This window comes from Heptranchias perlo, chromosome 29 (genome assembly GCF_035084215.1).
Source record: "Heptranchias perlo isolate sHepPer1 chromosome 29, sHepPer1.hap1, whole genome shotgun sequence".
Lineage (NCBI taxonomy): Eukaryota > Metazoa > Chordata > Chondrichthyes > Hexanchiformes > Hexanchidae > Heptranchias > Heptranchias perlo.
Window position 1 is genome coordinate 30704271 of NC_090353.1, and position 23641 is coordinate 30727911.

At 42.3% G+C, this 23641-nt stretch overlaps 2 protein-coding genes across 2 annotated transcripts; one reads left to right on the forward strand and one right to left on the reverse strand.

Moving 5' to 3' along the window:
• The first annotated feature begins 8313 nt into the window (after positions 1-8313).
• Positions 8314-9656, forward strand: LOC137299786 (gap junction beta-3 protein-like). Its single transcript, XM_067968724.1, has one exon. It carries the CDS (start codon positions 8314-8316, stop codon positions 8965-8967), a length of 654 nt encoding a protein of 217 aa, XP_067824825.1. The 3' UTR covers positions 8968-9656.
• A 2013-nt stretch (positions 9657-11669) lies between these two features.
• Positions 11670-19493, reverse strand: rps15 (ribosomal protein S15). Its single transcript, XM_067968400.1, has 4 exons — positions 19470-19493; positions 19201-19289; positions 17546-17780; positions 11670-11831 (listed from the first exon to the last, which is right to left on the reverse strand). The coding sequence occupies exons 1-4, from the start codon at positions 19476-19478 to the stop codon at positions 11718-11720; spliced, it is 447 nt and encodes a 148-aa protein (XP_067824501.1). The 5' UTR covers positions 19479-19493; the 3' UTR covers positions 11670-11717.
• Positions 19494-23641: the final 4148 nt, after the last annotated feature.

A 23641-nucleotide genomic window follows, 5' to 3' on the forward strand; every position in this document is an offset into this window, starting at 1 on the left:
CGAACGCAGTCCCACCCAGCTGGACGATGAAGGAGAGGCTTAGGAGGAGGATCGTGTAGTCAACCATGTCAAAGACTGCAGACAGGTCGAGAAGGATGAGGGGGGATAATTTACCACAGTCACAGTAACATAAGATGTCATTTGTGATTTTGATAAGGGTCATTTCAGTACTGTGGCAGAGGCGGAAACCTGATTAGAGGGATTCAAACATGGAGTTGCCGGAAAGATAGGCACGGATTTGGGAGGCGACAACACAGGGAGGTTAGAGATGGGGAGGTAGTTTGCAAGGACGGAGGGCTCAAGAGTGGGTTTCTTGAGGAGTGGGGTGGTGACAGCAGGGATGGGGACAGTACCTGAGGAGCGGGAACCACTAATAATATTAACTAACATGGGGGCCAGGAAGGGAAGTTGGGTGGTCAGTAGTTTGGTGGGAATAGAGTTGAGGGAGCAGGAGGTGGGTCTCATGGTCAAGATGAGCTCGGAGAGGGCATGAGGGGAGATAGGAGAAAAACTAGAGAAAGATGTGAGTTCAGGGCTAGGGCAGGGGGGAACCGTAGGGGAAGTTTGGCTTGATGAGCTAGGGGAAGGGAGGGAAGCGGCAGAGGCAGCTGAACAGATGGTCTCAATCTTAGTGACAAAGTAGGCCATAAGCTCCTCGCATTTGTTGTTGGAGGTGAGGGAGGAGGAGGTGAGGAAAGGGGTTTAAGAAGACGGTTTGTAATGGAGAAGAGAAGCCGGGGGTTATTTTTGCATTCCAGGATGATCCTAACAACTCGCCACGTAAAAAATTTTCATCTCGCCTCTGGTTCTTTTGCCAATTGCAGTAACTTAAATCTGTGTCCTCTGGTTACCGACCCATCTGTCACTGGAAACATTTTCTCTTTATTTACTCTATGAAAACCTTCATGATTTTGAACACCTCTATTAAATCTCCTCTTAATCTTCTCTGCTCGAAGGAGAACCTCAGCTTCTCCAGTCTCTCCACATAACTGACGTTCCGCATCCCTGGTACCATTCTCGTAAATCACCTCTGCACCCTCTCTAAGGCCTTGACATCTTTTGCTCCTTTAAAAATACACCTTTAACCAAGCTTTTGTTCACCTGCTCTAATATCTCCTCATGTGGCTCGGTGTCAAATTTTGTCGGATAACATGCCTGTGAAGCGTCTTGGAGATGTTTTACTACGTTACAGACACTGTAAAAATGCAAGTTGTTGTTGTGGTTGCACCTCTAAGTTTTAACGATTCTTGCTGAAGTGCAGCATTCAGATTCCCGTATCACATCTGCATTATTACTGAGTGGAAATATACCAACCCTGATAGATAACTGGTAATCACAAATGGGTTTTGTTGGTCCAGTGAACGTTACTCCTTGTTTATTGTGCAGTTACAGTTAGATTTTTACGGGAATGTTCAAGGGCGAATATCCGGAATGCACGTGATGTGACACAGCACGTCCCTCAATAATAGATCCTAGGTGGCCTGAGTGTGACAAGAAAACTGAATACAACCCAAGATATGCGTTTGGTACTTTGAACGTCAATAGTAAGAATTAAACTTTTTTTAATAAGAGCTATTTAAAGTTTTGCGTTATTAAATTGAAAAACGTTTCCATGGGAGCAGGGGTAACGTTTCAGGTCAATTTTCTTCCAGGAATGCCCACCTTGAAAAGTTCTGCTCTTGACAAAACGTCATTGACCTGAAACGTTAACTCTGTTTCTCTCTCCACAGATGCTGCCTGACCTGCTGAGTGTTTACAGCATTGACTGTTTTCATTTCAGATTTCCAGCATCTGCAGTATTTTGCTTTTTGATTTAGAGAAAAGTTAATGTTCGGGTCCTTCTCTTTCACATGGTGACAGACCAGCTGTGTATTTCCAGCATTTTCTGTTTTCATTAACTTCTCAATCGTCGTAACCCACTGTGTATTTTCCAGAATTATCTGTTTATATTTCAGTATAATTAAGTATGGTTTCTCTTCCCGCACCAGCACCGTTACCCCTGGAAGCCCCCAAGGATCTATCCTAGGCCCCCTCCTATTTCTCATATAGATGCTGTCCCTTGGCAACATCATCCGAAAACACATCGGATTCCACGTGTACACCGACCACACCCATCTCTACCTCACCACCACCTCTCTCGACCCCTCCACTATCTCTGATTTGTCAAGCTGCTTGTCCGAAATCCAGTATTGGATGAGCAGAAATTTTCTCCAATTGAATATTGGGAAGACCGAAGCCATTGTCTTCGGCCCCGGACACAAACACCGTTCCGTAGCCAACAATTTCATCCGCCCCCTTGCAGGCAGGCAGGAAGACAGACTTGACTGAAAGAGAGAGACGAAGTTCTATTTTTGGATGAGATGTTAATCTGAAGCCCCACCTGTCCTCTCAGGTGCTTGTAAATGATAACACTGCACTATTTGTAGAACAACAGGGGAGTTCTCCCCATGTCCTGGTCAACATTTATTCCTTAAACAACATAAAAGTCATAGAATCATAGAATGATACAGCACAGAAAGAGGCCATTTGGCCCATCGTGCCTGTGCCAGCCTTTTGAAAGAGCTATCCAATTAGTCCCACTCCCCTGCTCTTTCCCCATAGCCCTGTAATTTTTTCCCCTTCAAGTATTTATCCAATTCCCTTTTGAAAGTTATTATTGAATCTGCATCTACAACCCTTTCAACCAGTGCATTCCAGATCATCATCATCAACAACAACAACAACAACTTGCATTTATATAGCGTCTTTAACATAGTAGAACATCCCAAGGCGCTTCACAGGAACGTCATAAAACAAAATTTGAAACTAAGCCACGTAAGGAAATATTAGGACAGGTGACCAAAAGCTTGCTCGAAGAGGTAGGTTTTAAGGAGCGTCTTAAAGGAGGAGGGAGAGGTAAAGAGGTGGAGAGGTTCAGGGAGGGAATTCCAGAGCTTAGCGGCCGCCAATGGTGGACCGGGGATGCGCAAGAGGCAAGAATTGGAGGAGCACAGAGATCTCGGAGGCTTGTAGGACTGGAGGAGGTTACAGAGATAGGAAGGGGCAAGTCCATGGAGGGATTTGAAAACATGGATGAGAATTTTAAAATCAAGGCGTTCCTGGACCAGGAGTCAATGTAGGTCAGCGTGCACTGAGGTAATGGGTGAACAGGACTTGGTGCGAGTTAGGATACGGGCAGCAGATTTTTGGATGAGCTCAAGTTTATGCAGAGTGGAAGATGGGAGGCCAGCCAGGAGAGCATTGGAATAGTCTAGTCTAGAGGTAACAAAGTCATGGATGAGGGTTTCAGCAGCAGATGAGCTGAGGCAGGGGCAGCGACAAGCAATGTTACGGAAGTGGAGGTAGGCGGTCTTGGTGATGGAGTGGATATGTGGTCAGAAGCTCATCTCAGCATCAAACAGGACACCAAGGTTGCAAATGGTCTGGTTCAGCCTCAGACAATGGACAGAGAGAGAGATGGTGTCGGTGGCTAGGGAACAGAGTTTGTGGCAGGGACCGAAGACAATGTCTTCCCAATATTTAGTTGGAGGAACTTTTTGCAAATCCAGTACTGGATGTCGGACAAGCAGTGAGACAAATGAGACAATGGAGGGGTCGAGAGAGATGGTGGTGAGGTAGAGCCGGGTGTCATCAGCGTACATATGGAACTTGACGTGTTTTCGGATGATGTCGCCGAGGAGCAACATGTAGATGAGGAATAGGTGGGGGCCACGGGGGACTCCGGGGGTAACAGTGCGGGAGCAGGAAGAGAAGCAATTCCAGGTGATTCTCTGGATAGATAAAAATGGAACGAGGTGAGCGCAGTCCCACCCAGCTGGATGACGGAGAAGTGTAGAAGGACGATGGTGTGGTCAACCATGTCAAAGATTGCAGACAGGTCGAGAAGCGATAGTTTGCCGCGGTCACAGTCACATAGGATGTCACTTGTGACTTTGATAAGGGTCACCTGTCCTAATGTCGCCTTACGTGGCTAGGTGTCAAATTTTATCTGATAAAGTTCCTGTGAAGCGCCTTGGGACGTTTTACTATGTTAAAGGTGCTACATAAATGAAAGTTGTCCAAGTCTTAACAATTTTTGCTGAAGTGCTGCATTCAGTTTCCCGTAACACATCTGCCTTATCACTGAGCAGAAATATTGTAATCATAAATGTTGGTCCAATAAACACGACCCCTTGTTTATTGTGCAGTTACAGTTGGACTTTTACGGGAATGTTCAAGGGCGAATATCCGGAATGCACGTGATGTGACACAACACATCCCTCAATAATAGATCCTAGGTGCACCTGAGTGTGACAAGAAAACTGAATACAACCCAAGATATGCGTTTGGTACTTTGAACGTCAATAGTAAGAATTAAACTTTTTTTAATAAGAGCTATTTAAAGTTTTGCGTTATTAAATTGAAAAGTTTTTCTGCTGCATTCGCTGATACAGTTTAAATTGTATTTAGATTAAAGACCCTGAAACACCTTTATAGCGTTGTGGCATTGGTACCTTCAGTTTCAGTTTGCCTCAATATTGAGATACCTGGATGATTGCTGGGAAGTAGCAGGGAGCAGCAGGGAGTTTCCAATCTTAGCTCCTCGTCCGTTTCATTCTGTGTCCGTCTCCAGCTGGTTATACACATATGTAAACACATTTGCTGCCTGGACTTTAATTACTATTAAACAAAGCATGCGACTGGAGAACCACATAGACACGCTGAGTCTGAGTTATTAGAAGAGTAAGAACATTTTAATCTGAAATCACAGGATCGAAAGGTACGTGGAAATATTCAGACTTGGATCTGGAAAAATTGTATCCTCAGAATTAAATGCCGCAAAAAAAAACGTTTTAACGCCGGGTATCTTCGTGACAACATTAAATACTGTAACAATCCGTTTTAACTCCGGGTAACACTGTGATAAGATTAAATACTGTAACAAACCGTTTTAACTTTCGACAATCAGTAAATATCAACATTTATAATATGGACTAAATATTATAGCCCACAATAAAGTGTATATTTGTGGTAAAAAGAAAAACTGTGAGTGTTGGAAATCTGAAATGAAAACAGTAAATGCTGTAAACACTCAGCTGGTCAGGCAGCATCTGTGGAGCAGGGGTCGTGTTTAAGGTCAATTCTCTTCCAGGAATGCCCACCTTGAAAAGTTCTGCTCTTGACAAAACGTCATTGACTTGAAATGTTAACTCTGTTTCTCTCTCCACAGATGCTGCCTGACCTGCTGAGTGTTTACAGCATTGACTGTTTTCATTTCAGATTTCCAGCATCTGCAGTATTTTGCTTTTTGATTTAGAGAAAAGTTAATGTTCGGGTCCTTCTCTTTCACAAGGTGACCGACCTGCTGTGTATTTCTAGCATTTTCTGTTTTCGTTAACTTCTCGATTTCAAGTCCTCACCCACTATTTATTTTCTGGAATTATGTTTATAGTTCAGTGTAATTAGGCTTCTCTTCCCTCTGGAATCCCCCAAGGATCTATCCTTAGCCCCCTCCTAATTCTCATATACAAGCTGCCCCTCGGCAACGCGCATCAAGGTAGATAAATCTCCGGGACCTGATGAAATGTATCCCAGGACGTTATGGGAGGTTAGGGAGGTAATTGCGGGTCCCCTAGCAGAGATATTTGAATCATCGACAGCTACAGGTGAGGTGCCTGAAGATCGGAGGGTAGCAAATGTTGTGCCTTTGTTTAAGAAGGGCGGCAGGGAAAAGCCTGGGAACTACAGACCGGTGAGCCTGACATCTGTAGTGAGTAAGTTGTTAGAGGGTATTCTGAGAGACAGGATCTACAGGCATTTGGAGAGGCAGGGACTGATTAGGAACAGTCAGCATGGTTTTGTGAGAGGAAAATCATGTCTCACGAATTTGATTGAGTTTTTTGAAGGGGTAACCAAGAAGATAGATGAGGGCTGTGCAGTAGACGTGGTCTACATGGACTTTAGCAAAGCCTTTAACAAGGTACCGCATGGTAGGTTGTTACGTAAGGTTAAATCTCACGGGATCCAAGGTGAGGTAGCCAATTGGATACAAAATTGGCTTGACGACAGAAGACAGAGGGTGGTTGTAGAGGGCTGTTTTTCAGACTGGAGGCCTGTGACCAGCGGTGTGCCTCAGGGATCGGTGCTGGGTCCGCTGTTATTTGCTATTTATATCAATGATTTGGATGAGAATTTAGGAGGAATGGTTAGTAAGTTTGCAGATGACACCAAGATTGGTGGCATTGTGGACAGTGAAGAAGGTTATCTAGGATTGCAACGGGATCTTGATAAATTGGGCCAGTGGGCCGATGAATGGCAGATGGAGTTTAATTTAGATAAATGTGAGGTGATGCATTTTGGTAGATCGAATCAGACCAGGACCTACTCCGTTAATGGTAGGGCGTTGGGGAGAGTTATAGAACAAAGAGATCTAGGAGTACAGGTTCATAGCTCCTTGAAAGTGGAGTCACAGGTGGATAGGGTGGTGAAGAAGGCATTCGGCATGCTTGGTTTCATTGGTCAGAACATTGAATACAGGAGTTGGGATGTCTTGTTGAAGTTGTACAAGACATTTGTACGGCCACACTTGGAATACTGTGTACAGTTCTGGTCACCCTATTATAGAAAGGATATTATTAAACTAGAAAGAGTGCAGAAAAGATTTACTAGGATGCTACCGGGACTTGATGGTTTGACTTATAGGGAGAGGTTAGACAGACTGGGACTTTTTTCCCTGGAGAGTAGGAGGTTAAGGGGTGATTTTATAGAAGTCTATAAAATAATGAGGGGCATAGATAAGGTAGATAGTCAAAATCTTTTCCCAAAGGTAGGGGAGTCTATAACGAGGGGACATAGATTTAAGGTGAGAGGGGAGAGATACAAAAGGGTCCAGAGGGGCAATTTTTTCACTCAAAGGGTGGTAAGTGTCTGGAACGAGCTGCCAGAGGCAGTAGTAGAGGCGGGTACAATTTTGTCTTTTAAAAAGCATTTGGACAGTCACATGGGTAAGATGGGTATAGAGGGATATGGGCCAAGTGCAGGCAATTGGGACTAGCTTAGTGGTATAAACTGGGCGACATGGACCTATTGGGCCGAAGGGCCTGTTTCCATGTTGTAAACTTCTATGATTCTATGATTCTAACATCATCCAAAAACACCATGTCAGATTCCACATGTACACTGACAACACCCATCTCTACCTCACCATCTCTTTCGACCCCTCCACTGCATCTGATTTGTCACACTGCTTGCCTAATATCCAGTATTGGATGAACAGAAATTTCCTCCAAATAAATATTGGGAAGGCCAAAGCCATTGTCTTCGACCCCTGCTACAAACACCTTTCCCTAGCCACCAATTTCATCCCTCTCCCTGGCCACTGTCTGAGGCTGAACCAGACTGTTCGCAACCTCGGCATTCTATTTGACCCTGAACTGAACTTTTGACTCCATAATCCTCTCCATCACCATGAACGCTTAGTTCCACCTCCATATTACCACCCATTGTCACCCCTGCCTCAGCCCATCTGCTGCTGGAACCCTCATCCATGCTTTTGCTAACTCCAGATTCGACTATTCCAATGCTCTCCTAGCCAGCCTCCCATCTTCCATCCTCCGTAAACTTAAGCTTATCCAAAATTCTACTGCCTATATCCTAACTCGCACCAAATCCAGTTCACCCAGCACTCCTGTGCTCACTGACCTACAATGGCTCCTAGTCCAGCCACGCCTCGAATTTAAAATTCTCACCCTTGCGTTCAAATCCCTCCATGGCCTCATTCCTCCCTATGTCTGTAACCTCCTCCGGCCTTACAACCCTCCAAAAATTCTGCATTCCTCCAATTCTGGCCTTCTGCATCCCTGATTTCCTTCAGCCCACCATTAACAGGCGTGCCTTCAGCTGTCTACAGCTCTCCGCCTCTCTCCTCCTTTAAGACGCTCCTTAAAACCTACCTCTTTGACCAATCTTTTGGTCACCTGTCCTAATATCTCCTTACGTGGCTTGGTGTTAATTTTTGTCTGATAATGCTCCTGTGAAGCGTCTTGGCACATTTTATTACATTAAAGGCACTCTATAAATTCAAGTTGTTGTATTAAAATATTTAAATAATTGATTACTTGTTTGGGTGCCTATATAATGAAAACAAGTGTTTGTTTACGAGGTGGGATGAACTGGATAAACTAACTTCAACTGGATTGGTTATATAGAGAATATTTAATTGTAAGATTTGTGTGTTGTTGGTGAAATATCAATGCAGAAGAACACTTGGGAAGGTGCCAGTGCTAATCAACATGTGTTTTTTTCCCCCATATGTGACTATAGATGGGTCTGGATATGGAGATGATCATGGCAGTCTTGAGTGGCACTGGAGCCGATGTCTCCCCTCACACCAGAATCTGCCTGGCTTCATTCTTCGCCATTCGTCTCTTCACATTTGTCATCAGCGCAGAAACCATTTGGGAAGATGACCTGCAAGATCTGTCCTGTAATTCCACCCAGGTGGGATGTCGCCACCAATGTTATACCAAACTTTCGCCTTTATCACCCTTTATCTTGTTCACACTGCAAATTATATTCATTGTCACCCTCTCGCTGGTAAGAACTTTATACAACATAGACAGGCTGAGAGACAACTTCAATCAAGCAGCTAACAATCAAAGATGGAAGATCAGCTTTCTCAACATGCTTGCCAAAATACTGATTGAGGGAAGCTTCCTTTATCTGTGTAATACACTCTACCCAGGTGGACAGAGACAACACACATTTAAATGTGATCTAACCCCCTGTGAGCAGATAGTGGTTTGCACTATGCTGAAAAGCAAGCAGAAAGATGCCTTTATGATACTTATGTACACTTGTTCCTTTGCTTGTGTGTTGATAAGTGTAATAGAAATGTACTCTTTGTGGAAAAAGTTTTCTAAAAAGGTGCAGCTAGGAGATCTTACATATAACCACTACCAAACACCTAAGCTCCCATTCACACCCTAGCTCAATGGGTAAAGGCTTGTTTTCTCTTGAAAATAGAAGATTAAGGGGTGATTGAATTGAGGTGTTTAAGATGATCAAAGGAGTTGATAGGGTAGAAACTATTTCCTCTGGTGGGGGGAGTCCAAGACAAGGGGGAGCCCAGGACAAGGGGGCTTCGCCTTAAAATTAGAGCTAGGCAGTTCAGGGGTGTTGTCAGAAAGCACTTCTTCAAAGGGTAGGGGAAGTCTGGAACTTTCTCTCTCTCCTTCTCCCCCAAAAAAACTTTTGAGGCTGGGAGTCAATTAAAAATTTCAAAACTGAGATTTAAAAGATTTTTTGTTAGTCAAGAGTATTAGGAGTTTATAGAAGCAAGTCAGGTGGGAATTAAGACACAGATCAACAATGATCTAATTGAACAGGCTCAAGGGGCTGAATGACCTAATCCTGTTCCTAAATACACATAAGTATTATACTGATCTTGGGATTCTATCGCTGGTTTATACAAGATAACGTGTACTCAACTCAAGGTCAACTGAAACATGTTTAAGTGTAACTGAATCCTCAATAAGCAACCACTATTGAAATAAAAAACACTGGGATGCTAGAAATTGAAATGAATTGAAAATCTGAAATTATATTTTGGAATCCAATCATATCCAATGTATTACTTTTAACCAATGTATTATCCTTTAAAAGTATAGGCAGTTATGTTGACGTGTGTATATAAATAATGTGAACATTAAATATATTTGATAACTTACATGCTGATACAGAAAAATAATTTTATATTTGTCAGTTTGGATGGTGAGCCAGATGGTCTTTAAACTAATTAGAGTCTGATAGTTGGTGTATTACTAGCTAAGAAACCATGGCATTGGACTTAGTTGGGAGGACTCGCCATTTTCAAAGGGGAACAGGGTTATGTAAGAGTGTGTCACACGAGGGTGATGTATTAAGGATGGTGATTAGGGAGACTGGGTTGAGTGGAAGGAAGCTGTGGAATGCTACACCAGGAATGAGGAAAGCACAGGGCTGCAGTGATTGGTGGTGATGAAAGGAAAGAAGTTTATGGAATGATCAGAGAGTAGGCTAGGAGTTAGGGCAGCAATGAAAGCTGAGGAAAGAGTACAAAAATATGGGTATATTTATAGAAACGACAGCACAGGAGGTTTTATCTACTCAAATCAGATTTCCCTGCCTATTTCCCCATATTCTACTGCATTGTTCCTTTTCAAATATTTATCCATTTCCCTTTTGAACAATAGTCTCAATTTCCACTGGATAAAGCATTCAATGTTTAATACAAACTTCACCCTTCATTCTTCTAGCGATAATAAAACTGCCTCATCACTTTGGCAACAATGTTAAAATGTTAAGTTTGGAAATTCTATTAGATCCTTTCTTTAAGCTTTGTTCTAGTGAACAGTAAACCCTCATTCCAGATATTTGGACATAGGCTGGAAAGAGCAGGGATTCAGGAAGTGCAAGCATTTGAAAGGAGGCTCCCTAGATCTGAGAGCACAGCATTTTCAGGGTATAGGAGCACTAGTTGGTTAGCAGCAGGAGATGAGTGAAGAGGTCAAAGGGTGTGGACATAGTGTCTTGCAGCTGGCAGTAGTGGGAAGGAGCCATAAGGAACAGAGGTGGGAAGAGGTCTCTGAGATACTAGGGTCCAAGGGGTTGGCAGTATAGGTCTCTACTTTTTTTTTGCCAGAATCCCAGCTACAGGGGCACAGTCAGTAAACAGCACCACTGGAAACCCAGCATCCTTTCCAACTTGACATCCAAACCAGAAAAATGGCTACTCAAGGAATGAGAACATTAAAATTATATTAGTCTGGATAGGGATTATCCTGTTCTCTCTTCATCCTCCCTCCCCCTTCCAAAAAAAAAATCACAATCCATTCTCTTGGGAATAAGTCATCAGCCTTCAGGGTGTCCTAGGTATTATGGCATTCCACCTGGAAGAGAGAGATCAGACCAACTGGCATCTGAATTACTTCCAGCATTGGGTGAGGCAATGCAAGGAGTTTTACAGTTGGAAGGAAATGCCATTTAGCACATAGCTCACTCAACCGTTTAGGTCCGTGTCAGACTATTGCTTTCAAACTTCCTTGGTACCAAGCCCTATTGCACATTGTTTCCTTCCACTATTCCTTTGTGTCCTCACATTTCCCACCAGAGACAAATTCCTTTAGGCAGCAATTGTTACTTATTGAAAGATTTTACAAGTTAGCAACCCCGGTGCACAGCTCCAAATGACAGGACAGCACAAGAGGAATTCTGGCACTGATGTCAGCAAACCCCATGAGATTTCCCATCCAATCTCACCAATTCATCAAATCTAACCCCTACGGATCTGGTCAATAAAGTGGGACAGAATTGGGCTGTTGGCTGAGTGCCCAACTCACGTTATGTGAAGGGCAAAGCTGATAGAAGTCATCAGCCTGTTCCAGTTAGCACAAAAGACCTGAAGGTCCAGTGAGATGACATGTTTCAGAATAATTTAAACATCACAAGTTGCCCTGAACCCCTCAAAAGGATCAAAAAAAGGATGTAAAAGGATCAAAGCAAAATATATTTAAATCATCTGCATCAAACCCATGCAAGAGGAAAACTGACAAATGCATTCAAACATTAGGTTCCAGCCCATCACATAGCAATGCTGGAGATTGGAAAACTAGTAAATCATTTATCTAAAGAACAAACACTCCAAGCCAAACTGTACTGGAATGAGTTTTATTTACACAACATTTCCATCGTAAACTGTTTTACTTCAGAGGGATGAACCTGGAGGAGTGAGTGGCACCGATACCAGGTCTGCCGTGCTTGACAGGCTTGTAGGTGATGGAGAACTCTCCAAGATAATGGCCAATCATTTCAGGCTGAAAAAGGAAAAAAGTAGCAAAATTAACCAAATAAGCTAACATGCCAAAACCAAAGAATTTCATGCATCACACAACTAGATGAAGTTGGACTAACATTTAAGGTTCTTCCTGTTAGCCTGATCGATTCCTTTCTTTTTAAGAGGCAAACTGTTTCAATATCAAGATACTAATGCACCAGTTATGATTTTTATACATTCCCCATCTTTCCAATGTCCAAAACAAAATATTGAGTAAATTGTTGCTCATGATCTCCTACTTTTCCAAGAAGGGGAAGCAGACACAAAAGCCAATTATAGTTATGTGACAAATATAAAAATCCCACAAGTTAGGTAAAATTTGTGTAGTCACGAATAGCCAGTGCTGTTTAGTCAAGTTTCTCAACTGAATGCAATTAACTTATTTTGGATTTACAAGGCCATGAGTGATTTACTACCCATCTGCTCTATCTGATGTTACATTTAATAGATTTTTGAAACTTTTACTTGTCTTTGCAGAAAAAAATAACCATTTCCTTTTAACTAGTAAAGTGCAGGAGAAATCGTTTTCAGCACAGTGTACACTCTATGCTAGAATACAAATATCTCCTTCTCCAATAAAAGGAGGCCTTTCGTTCAGCAACTGGGATGCTGATCCACATTACTCACTACGGAATCACCCACTGAAGTAGACACATTCCTGACTGCAGGGATCCTGAATATTTCAAACAATAGTGTCGTAAATTTAAATGACATGATGGAAAAGTCCCAGCATCCCTTTATTTACCTTCACCTTTAATAAACTTGTTAACATGGGCCTCATCCCCCATTTCATTAACCTGCTGCATAATTGAGTTTTACCCAATGTGTGGGGAATTATACATTAGTAAAAGTAAGTCAAAGCAAGTCAGTTTCAATTACTTGTATTCTGAAACATTCATATGTTGCTTTTACATTTCACAAGCACAAAGCTAAAACCAATGCATAACACTGCAATCAAGAACAGCAAATACAGCAGCTTATTCCATCTAAATAATGAAATCAAATCAAAAAGAGCAAGTCATCAAGGGAGAGCTTTTATAGTGTAATGCACATTACCGGTTAGCCACTTATCAGCCCTTCACACTAACTGTAACCGGCAAAGATCGGGAGGGAATCCATTTTTTGTCAGCAAGGTATTAGGTTTTAATTCCTATACACCGCACCACCCACTGGCAGATCAAAGAATTACACCAGCAACTACCCCACACAGCAGTAACTGCCAGCCATGCTGTAATTGGGCAAACAGGGAAAAAGGAGAATCACGCAGGCAGCTCTTCCCATCAGTCATGGAACGCTATAGCACAGAAACATGGCGTTCGTCCCATCAAATCTGCACCTAAATTTTTCTACATAAACCACCTAGATTACCCCCACGCTACTTCCCCGTACTCAATTCCTTTTTATCAACAACTATTCCTTTTAAAGTACTTATGGGTTTATAATAATGGTGTGCGGCAGAGAATTCCACGTTGTGCTCCTAGCTTAGATTTCTGTCCATCCATTAGCACATTATTTCTGTTGCTGTATGCTAATAAAAAAACTTTTCCTGAAATGATGTGCATCTTTCCTTTGGGATAGCTGCACAGACATTACTTTGCAGAAAGTTGCCAGTGTCTTAATTGCAATACACCGCATGGAAAATTTTGAACGCCACTGGTCTAGATTGGCAGAGGCCAGGGCGGAAGTCACTAGTTTTTTTTTTTTTAAAAAGACGTATAAAGCACAAGGAGGCAAAAAAAAATAATGCGGACCGGGTTTTTTTTTAAAAAAACACTCTCAGGGTGTGGATGGCACTAGCAAGGACACCATTTATTGCCCATCCAGAGTTGTCCTCGAGAACTGGTATTGAGCCGCCTTCTTGAACCGCTGCAGTCTGTGGTGAAGGAACGGCCATATATGCCCAAGTTGAGATGGTGTGAGACTTGGAGAGGAACCTGGGAGGTGATGGTGTTTCCATGCACCTGCTGCCCTTGCCCTAGGTGGTGGAGGTGGTAGGTGCTGCCATGACCTTACGACCACATATCCGCTCCATCACCAAGACTGCCTACTTCCACCTCCGTAACATCGCCCGTCTCCGCTCCTGCCTCAGCTTATCTGCTGCTGAAACCCTCATCCATGCCTTGGTTACCTCTAGACTTGACTATTCCAATACTCTCCTGGCTGGCCTCCCATCTTCCACCCTCCATAAACTTGAACTCATCCAAAACTCTGCTGCCTGTACCCTAACTTGCAACAAGTCCCGTTCACCCATCACCCATGTGCTCACTGACCTACGTTGGCTCCCGATCCAGGAATGCCTCGATTTTAAAATTCTCATCCTTTTTTTCAAATCCCTCCATGGCCTCCCCCGCCCTACAACCCTCCGAGATCTCTGCGCTGCTCCATATCCTCGATTTTAATCACTCTACCATTGGTGGCCGTGCCTTCAGCTGCCTAGGCCCTAAGCTCTAGAATTCCCTCCCCAAACCTCTCCGTCTCTCTAGCTCTCTCTCCTCCTTTAATCCGTTCCTTAAAACCTACCTCTTTAACCAAGCTTTTGGTTACCTGTCCTAATATCTCCTTATGTGGCTCGGTGTCAAATTTTGTTTGTAAATCTGCTGTGAAGCGCCTTAGGACATTTTACCATGTTATAGGCGCTATAAATGCAAGTTGTTGTTGTTGAAGCCTTGGCGAGTTGCTGTAGTGCATTCTGTAGATAGGACACAAACTGCAGCCATGGTGTCCTGGTTGTGGAGAGAGTGGGGCTTAATGTTTAGGTAAATTATAGCATTACATTGTACAAATTTCTATTTGATTTGCTGGCAGCCATTTTATCTTAAAAATAAATCTTTTTTAAGAGACAAAGTTACTGTCATCCATTGCATTTACAGTCCAGTTATACGGAGTGAACAGGCATATTGGTCGGAGCTCATTATCATCAAGTAGCTTGAATGAATCTCAATCATTTCCATGCTCTTTGAGGGGCCATTTGCATTGAAGGTTATCAGAGATACACAATATCTTGTCCAAGCAAACTGTAGATGGTAGCCCAGAGGCAAAATTCAGTCAAATTTAGCATAGTTATAGAAAAGGACAAACAAGAGCAAAAGTTCTCAATAGGGGAAAGGTTAATTTTACTAAGCTGAAGTGATTTAGCAAAAGTGGACTGGAAACAGCTACTTGAAGGTAAATTAGTGTCAGAGCAATGGGAGGCATTCAAGGGAGAGACAGTGAGGGTTCAGAACAAACATGTTCCCACAAAGAAAAAAAAAGGTGAGAGCCCACTGGATGACAAGGAGCATACAGGATAAGATAAGGCAAGAAAGGGAAGCTTATGTCAGAGTTCAATACTTCAGAAAGCCTAGAGGAGTATAGAAAATGCAGGGGTGAAATTAAAAAAGGAAATTAGGAAAGCAAAGAGGGCATGAAAGAATACTGGCAAGTAAAATCAAGGAAAACCCAAAGATGTTTCATAAATACATACAGAGCAAGAAAATAACTAAGGAAAGAGTAGGACCTATTAGAAACCAAAAAGGTAACCTATACGTGGAGGCGGAAGAGGTGGGTATGGTTCTTAATGAATACTTTGCGTCTGTCTTCACAAAAGAGGGGGACAATGCAGAGATTATAGTTAAGGAGGAGGAGTGTGAAATATTGGATGGGATGAACAGTGAGAGGAAGTATTAAAGGGTTTAGTATCTTTGAAAGTAGATAAATCGCCAGGCCCAGATGAAATATATCCCAGCCTGTTGAGAGAAGCAAGAGAGGAAATAGCAGAGACTCTGACCATCATTTTCCAATCCTCCCTGGCTACAGGCGTGGTGCCGGAGGATTGGAGGACTGCTAACGTCGTACCGTTGTTTAAAAAGGGAGAAAGAGATAGACCGAGTAATTACAGGCCAGTCAGTCTAACCTCGGTGGTGGGCAAACTATTGGAATCAATTCTGAGGGACAGCATAAATCATAATTTAGAAAGGCACAGATTAATCAAGGACAGTCAGCATGGATTTGTTAAGGGAAGGTCATGTCTGGCTAACTTGATTGAATTTTGTGAGGATTTAACAAGGAGGGTAGATGAGGGTAACACATTTGATATAGTCCACATGGATTTTAGCAAGGCTTTTGACAAGGTCCCGTATGGCAGACTGGTCAAAAAAGTAAACAACCATGGGATCCAAGGGAAAGTGGCAAGTTGGATCCAAAATTGACTCAGTGGCAGGAAGTAAAGGGTAATGGTCAACAGGTGTTTTGGAGACTGGAAGGTCGTTTTCAGTGGGGTTCCGCAGGGCTCAGTACTAGGTCCCTTGCTTCCTGTGGTATATTAATGATTCGGACTCGAATGAAGGGGGCATGATCAAGAAGTTTGCAGATGATACAAAAATTGGCTACGTGGTGGATAGAGAGGGAAAGCTGTAGACTGTAGGAAGTTATCAATGGACTGATCAGGTGGGCAGAAAAGTGGCAAATGGAATTCAATCCAGAGAAGTGTGAAATAATGCATTTGGGAAGGGCAAACAAGGCAAGGGAATACACAATAAATGGGAGGATATTGAGAGATGTACAGGAACAGAGGGACCTTGGAGAGTATGTCCACAGATCCCTGAAGGTAGTGGGACAGGTAGATACTTTCTTTTATTAGCCGAGGCAGAGAACATAAGAACAGGGAGGATATGCTAGACTGTATAAAACACCAGTTAGGTCACAGCTTGAGTACTGCGTACAGTTCTGGGCAGCACATTACAGGAAAGATGTGTTTGCATTAGAGAGGGTACAGAGGAGATTCACCAGGATGTTGCCAAGGCTGGAGAATTTTAGCTACGAGAAAAGATTGGATAGGCTGGGGTGATTTTCGTTGGAACAAAGGAACCAGAGGGGAGATTCAATTCAGGTGTATAAAATTATGAGGGGCCTCAATAAAGTGGACAGGGAGAACCTATTTCCTTAGCAGAGAGGTTAGTGACCAGGGGGCATGGATTTAAAGTAATTGGTAGAAGGATTAGAGGGGAGCTGAGGAGAAACTTTTTCACCCAGGTGGTGGTGGGGTTCTGGAACTGCCTGCCTGAAAGGGTGGTAGAGGCAGAAACCCTCAACTCATTTAAAAAGTACATGGGTGTGCACTTGACGTGCCATAACCTACAGGGCTACGGACCAAATGCTGGAAAGTGGGATTATGCCAGATAGCTCTTCTCGACCGGCAGACACGATGGGCCGAATGGCCTCCTTCCGTGCCATAACTTTCTATGACTCTATGAAAAGGTTCAATAAGCAGTAAAGATTCATTACTAAAATCACAGTTCCACCTCAATGGAAAATGGAAGCATTCATTCAGAAATCTGAGCACAAGATTTTTAATGCTGGAGGTGTATTTCGGCTCCTGGTGCCAGTAATTGGGTACGTGCAACAGCAACATTAGGTTTCTGGTTGTGGACCTTTCCGGGCGTCAGAAGGCCTGTATACATCAAAGCAAAAAATTTTCCCATCTGCAGCACAGGAAATAACCACCTCAAGGGACTGCACATCAATGGAGGCACCAATGTCACATCATGTACACTAGCGCACTGCCACCAATTGCTGCGCACGTCAATATAATGCAGCACCAGCTCTCAAAGATCACAAGGCACTTACAACCTTTTGCTATGGTACTTTACACATCTAAAACGTGAAAAAAAGAAATTGCTAGATGATTAAAGAAAGTCACGGGCCAACTCGCCTTACCTTGATTTCAACCTGGTTAAAGGTTTTGCCATTATACACCCCAACCATGCTGCCAACCATCTCTGGGAGGATAACCATGTCACGAAGGTGAGTCTTGACGACCTCTGGTTTCTCCATGGGTGGAGCTTCCTTTTTGGCCTTGCGCAGCCTTTTCAGGAGGGACTGCTGTTTGCGGCGCAGACCTCTGTTCACACGCCTCCGCTGACGGGCACAATATAACTGCATCAACTGTTCACTGAAAAGAAAACCAGAAGCACTGAGGCACTGTCGAATTCCAGACTATAGGTTCACAAAACAGAACTACGGTTTAGCGTGGTTTGCAATAGGATTAAGCACTTCTGCACATTTAATCATTTTAAAATTCACTGAAACCAGAATATATAACCCCTCAGGAGCACAGCATACATTGGTACTAAGTGAGAACCAGGATCAGGTGGTAGCATTCATTTGAGACAGAAGACCATGGGCTCAAGCCCCAGTTTAGAATTTGAGCATGTAATCTAGACTAACACTTCAATGCAGTACTAAGGGACTACTTTGTCTGAGGTGCCATCTACCGCTTGCGGGACCTCATGTGTAAATTGTTACTTTTTTTTCCAAGCTGTCTTTCTAGCGCTCACCCAGCTGTACTTGCAGATGCCTTTGAGGAAAAATGGAGGCACACACTGAATGAAGAGGGTGCACATTCATGATTTTCCACACAGTAGCTAGGTTTTTCTCTCCTTGGTGAGAAGGAAAAATGCTGAACTCAGTCTTTACTCTTCTGCCATGTCTTCCCCCCCTTGTGTAGGAAGGTCCAGTTAGAAACAGTGACCAATGTGATAACTGAACAATTGTACAAGCAGCTGCTATTTTTTTTTAAAAGTGTTGATGTAATTTCAAAATTCAGCACACAGCAGCATCATACAATTGGGTCAGATATAAACTTGCTATAATCAGCACATATCAGAGCTGGTAAAATAAAGTGCTGTATATATTTCTCAAATCATTTAACATTACTTTGAAATATGGGGCTTGTAGGCAAATGTGAGGCAATTTGCACAAGATTCCACAAAGAGCAATGAATACTAGCATGTACATCTCATTTTCCATCTGGCAACCATCCCCTAGACCCTATGATTGATAAATTTCTGTCCATCTGATATCAGATTGGTTTTATTTGTTGACTTATATAACTATTTATCTTGCTGTGTGTATATATATCTATATACACACACACATTAGTAAAACATTCTGTTACAATAGCACTGATTTCCTTTGGTAAAAGACAATTGTTCAGTAGTTAAGATGTGGGATGGGGGTGCTGCAGTTTATCAATAGTTACAGCCTCCTTACCCCCAAATGTGGAGATGCCGGTGATGGACTGGGGTTGACAATTGTAAACAATTTTACAACACCAAATTATAGTCCAACGATTTTTATTTGAAATCTACAAGCTTTCGGAGGCTTCCTCCTTCCTCAGGTAAAAAAAAACTTTGGTCTTACCCCCAAAGTTTGAAAACCTATTGGATTACACCAGCAAATTTGAAAACACATCAATATCAGACTAAAGATACTGCATTCTGAACACCAGACATGCAAAACATAGCAAGGCCACAGAATATTCCTCTGTATAAATCTGGTGCAACATAAATTTATTTAACAGTGTAACTTACTAGGACATATCAAGGAGCTGATCCAGGTCAACACCTCTGTAGGTGAATTTCCTGAAGGTCCTTTTCTTCTTCTGTTCTACTTGGTCAGCCTATGTTAAAAAAATATATATAAAATTACAAAAAAAAAACACTACTACAGAAACATAAGCTCTCAAGTTTACAACACATAAACATAGTCATTTAGTTGGGTTAGTGGGGACAATCTACTTTTCTGGAAGGAATTAATGAATGGTGTTGTAAAATACAATCTAATCTAACGAAAATATTACCTCTCCCATTTTTTTGTTAAGAATGTTGATGCATCTAAACAGGTCCTCATTTAAACGGCTTTGCAATCAATCTCTATATACAATTCTCACTCCCCCCAAACAGCTCGCTGATGTTGACAGCTCGATTATATTTCTTCAAAATTATACAACGTTCTCAGAATCGAAACATTCACTAGTCGGAGTACAGTTCGATCTTTCATTAGGGGTTGGATTCCAGCGTTAAACTCAATTCACAATTTCAAAGCAACCTGGTTCTAACATTAAGGCCACTACAGCAACGACTCCAAATCCCCATAAAAACCCGGCTACAACGTGTTTTTTTTTAAAAATAAGCCTTTTTAATTTTTATAGAGTAACCGCTGCAGCCGCACATCACACATTAAGAGGCTGCCTGAGGCCCACACAATCCTGCTACCCGCTCAACTGATAAAAATTGAATTATTCAAGAAGAAAACTTTAAATAACGTATTAATATTATAGTTTAGGCTTCGGTCTATAATACTATGGGCGATACGGTAACCCCGGTGTCAATCTGAAAGCGGATTGACAAGGATTATATTTCACTCTCAGCACCGCCATTTCCACACACCCACCATTTTCCCCCGATCTCGCTAGAAAGGACTTAGCTCCTTTCCGATGCGGCAAATATCGCGGGATTTCGACGCTGGGTGTCAAAGGTCAAACCCGGCCTTTTATGGGGAAACTATTGATACACTACGCATGCGTAGATAAATCTGGGTCAGTGAACTGCAGGCAGTGTATTGGACAAATGTAACCAGTGGAATAAAGCTCGCTATCAATCAAAGATGATTTAAGAAAAACCTCAGGGCATCTATGTAAAGTAGAGAATGCACAAATCTTTCAGTAGTACAGTAAATATGTGGCCTCAAAGTAGAGCAACATATGGGAAACAGAGACCCCCTAGGTTCAGTATCAGAGCACAAAAGTTGGGGGGGGGGGCTAATTATAGGGTGATAAAAAGTAACCTTGCCCAGATTAAATGGAAAGAAAAGTTGGCAAATAGAACTATAGAACAGCAATGTGAAATATGTAAATAGGATTGGAAAGGTTACAAGTCAAGTACTTTCCAGTAAGGTGAAAAGGGCAGTATTGTGAAGGCTGGGGTTCTATAAGTTGATTAAACAGATTAGATTATGAAAGCCAGGACAAATATAAAAATATAGAAAAGCTACAAATATGGAGATTAGAAAAGTAAATAGGAAGTATGAGAGAAAGTTAGTAAAAAAAAATTAAAGGGTAATAAGGCATGCTATAGGGAAATTAATAATAGTCAAGATACAGATATGACCACGAAGAGAGGACGAACTAGAATTTCCATAGCGCCTTTCACGGCCTCAGGACGTCTCAAAGCACTCTACTGCCAATAAAGTACTTCTGAAGTGTAGTCAGCGTTGTAATGAAGGGAAACACAGCAACCAATTTGCACACAGCAAGGCCCCACAAACAGCAGAGATGACCAGATAATGTTTTTGTGATGTTGGTTGAGGGATAAATATTGGCCAGGACATTGGGAGAACTCCCATGTTCTTCTTCAAAAAGTGCCAAGGGATCTTTTACGTGCACCTGAGAGGGCGGACCAAGCTTTGGGTTAACATCTCATCATCCAAAAGATGGCACCTCCTGCAGTGCAGCACTCCCAGTTATGCACTGAAGTGACAGTCCAGATTCGTAGATTCATAGAATACTGCACAGAACGAGGCTATTCAGCCCATCGTGCCTATGCCAGCTCTTTGAAAGAGCTATCCAATTAGTTCCACTCCCTTGCCCTTTCCCCATAGCCCTGCAAATTATTCCCCTTCAAGTATTTATCCAATTCCCTTTTGAAAGTTAATATTGAATCTGCTTCCACACCCTTTAAGTCTTCCATTTAGATTCCTATCTGCATGGCCTCAATACTGATGGTACTTGTGCACTTCAGGATCTCACACTTCAGTGCAGTATTGAGGGAGTGCTGCACTGTCAGAGGTGCCGTTTTTCAGATGAGATGTTAAACCGAGGCCCCGCCTGCCCTCTCAGGTGGACGCAAAAGATCCCATGGCACTATTTGAAGAAGAGGGGAGTTCTCCCAGGTGTCCAGGCTAATATTTATCCATCAACCAAAATCACCAAAAAATATTATCTGGTAATTATCACATTGCTGTTTGTGGGATCTTACTGTATGCAAATTGGCTGCTGCATTTCCTACAATAAAACAGTGACTACACTTCAAAAGTACTTTATTAGCAGTAAAGCGCTTTGAGATGTCCTGAGATCGTGAAAGGCGCTATATAAATCCAAGTTCTTTCTTTCACACTTGATCACTTTTCATACTAGTTGGCATGCATAATCATCCTCAGGCGTTGGGAGTAGGAACTTGTTGCCTGCTGAACATGACATTGGAAACACATCCAGGGCTCACATCCATAGAGACGAGGGCAGATGACAACATATTTGTACGCATTTAACTTTGCTTGAATTCACACAGGTTTAAGTATTTTTAGTCCTCCGAACACAGATCTGAATTTTCTGATAGATAGGAGCACTTCATCATCTATTAGTGCATCTCGAACGATCACCTGCAAACAAAGTTTCATGCATGGCCACCTCTGTGAGCTTTGTAGTCTGCTCATGTTGACTAGCTTCCTCAGTGGGAGGAAGTAAATGTTTCATCCACGTTTTAGCTTTTTTATTGCATTATCAAGCACAGCTACAAAAAAAATCCTAAGAGGCTATGTACAAGCATACACCTTTGTTTGACTCCTCTGGCAATAGGAAAAAGCTAGGAGAGTACTGCATCGACACCCACCGTAACAATGATTCCATTGTGGAACTGACACACCATTTAGACTAAACTCTCTGGACACCCATACTTGAAGAGCAGATTCCACAGGCCTAGTTGACTGATCCAGTCAAAAACCTAGGTCAGGTCCTTATGAGCTCCATAATATGCTGAGTGAGGAAAACCGTATCAATAGTCTGCACATTGCTCCAAAGTCACATTGTGCCTCTGGGAAGACTGTGTCGATACCATTCTCAAGCGCGTGACTAAGAAGCTGACTAGTATTTTTAAAAGAACAATATTCAATGTTAGTTGTTGTAATCTCTCAGACCTTGCAGGCTGGCTTAATCTGCAAAATTACTTTGAAGTCTTTCTAAGTGGTCAGTGAAAACCCTATAGTTGAAAATCTCTGCAGGAATTCCATCCGGTTCTGGACTTTCATTCCATTGATTGCTTCACCATGCAAATGTTAAGCTCGCATCCGTGATATTTTGTTGTGGCCAATGTATGACTCAGTCAAGGGCGTCTTTGTCTTTGGATGTTATTTTCAATAGTTTATCAAAATGCTTATGCCATCTCAAATGGATCTCAGCCTTGCCAGTGACAAGACTGGTACCAAGCTCTACTGAGGTGCAGTTTTGTAATACATCTCATTTAGCATATTGTAGGCATTTTGTGCTGTTTTAAATTGCATGGGATTGGATGAGTTTATTTAGCCTCATAAAAGATCTTTTATCTGCTGCAACCTAGTTTGAAATAGAGGACTAACCAGAGTTCTTATTGTGTGCTTTCTTTGCAAGAGTTGGGATGAGAGTAGACAGTGGCATGCCCTCTTTCTCTTCAAGCAGTGTTGTAATTCTCAAACCAATCTTAGTACCTGTACTTTGTGAAAGCCAAGTATGATGGCAGTGGCTTTGTAGACTGCATAAAGCAAAGTCTTTCACTCAGCCTCAGTATCATTTGTGTTAGCTCTATGATGAGGCACACCTCACATGAGATTGCAGTCTAACATTCTGTTTTCCCTATATCTCTGGCAATTTATATATGCTACATGCAATAATGCTGAGATAGCTTTATTACTAAAATATATACTTAAAATATTCCTAAATTAGAAAATAAAACGTTCTAAAAACATTACTTCCGAAAAAAATGGAACACTTCCTAACTGAACAGACCAGTCACACTGATTCATTGCCTTATAAATCACAGAAAGTTAGATCCAGAGGCCCGTAGTTAACAGAAATTATATAATTTCCTTGGAAACTCCCCCAAATATGCCACATTGACGCAAATTTAATGGGATGGTCTAAATGGGGCGGAATCTTCGTGGAACCAGTTTTGTCCCAAATTCCTGGCCTCCCTGGGCAGAACATAATAGGAGCAGGAGTAGGCC

Excerpts from the sequence above, each read along its gene's own strand:
- LOC137299786 (XM_067968724.1), top strand. The coding sequence starts at position 8,314 with ATGGAGATGATCATGGCAGTCTTGAGTGGCACTGGAGCCGATGTCTCC.
- rps15 (XM_067968400.1), bottom strand. Across the intron at positions 17,781-19,200 it reads CAGCTCCTTGATATGTCCTA|TGAACAGTTGATGCAGTTAT; the intron begins GTAAGTTACACT and ends TTTTCTTTTCAG. Across the intron at positions 11,832-17,545 it reads TTAACCAGGTTGAAATCAAG|CCTGAAATGATTGGCCATTA; the intron begins GTAAGGCGAGTT and ends TTCCTTTTTCAG.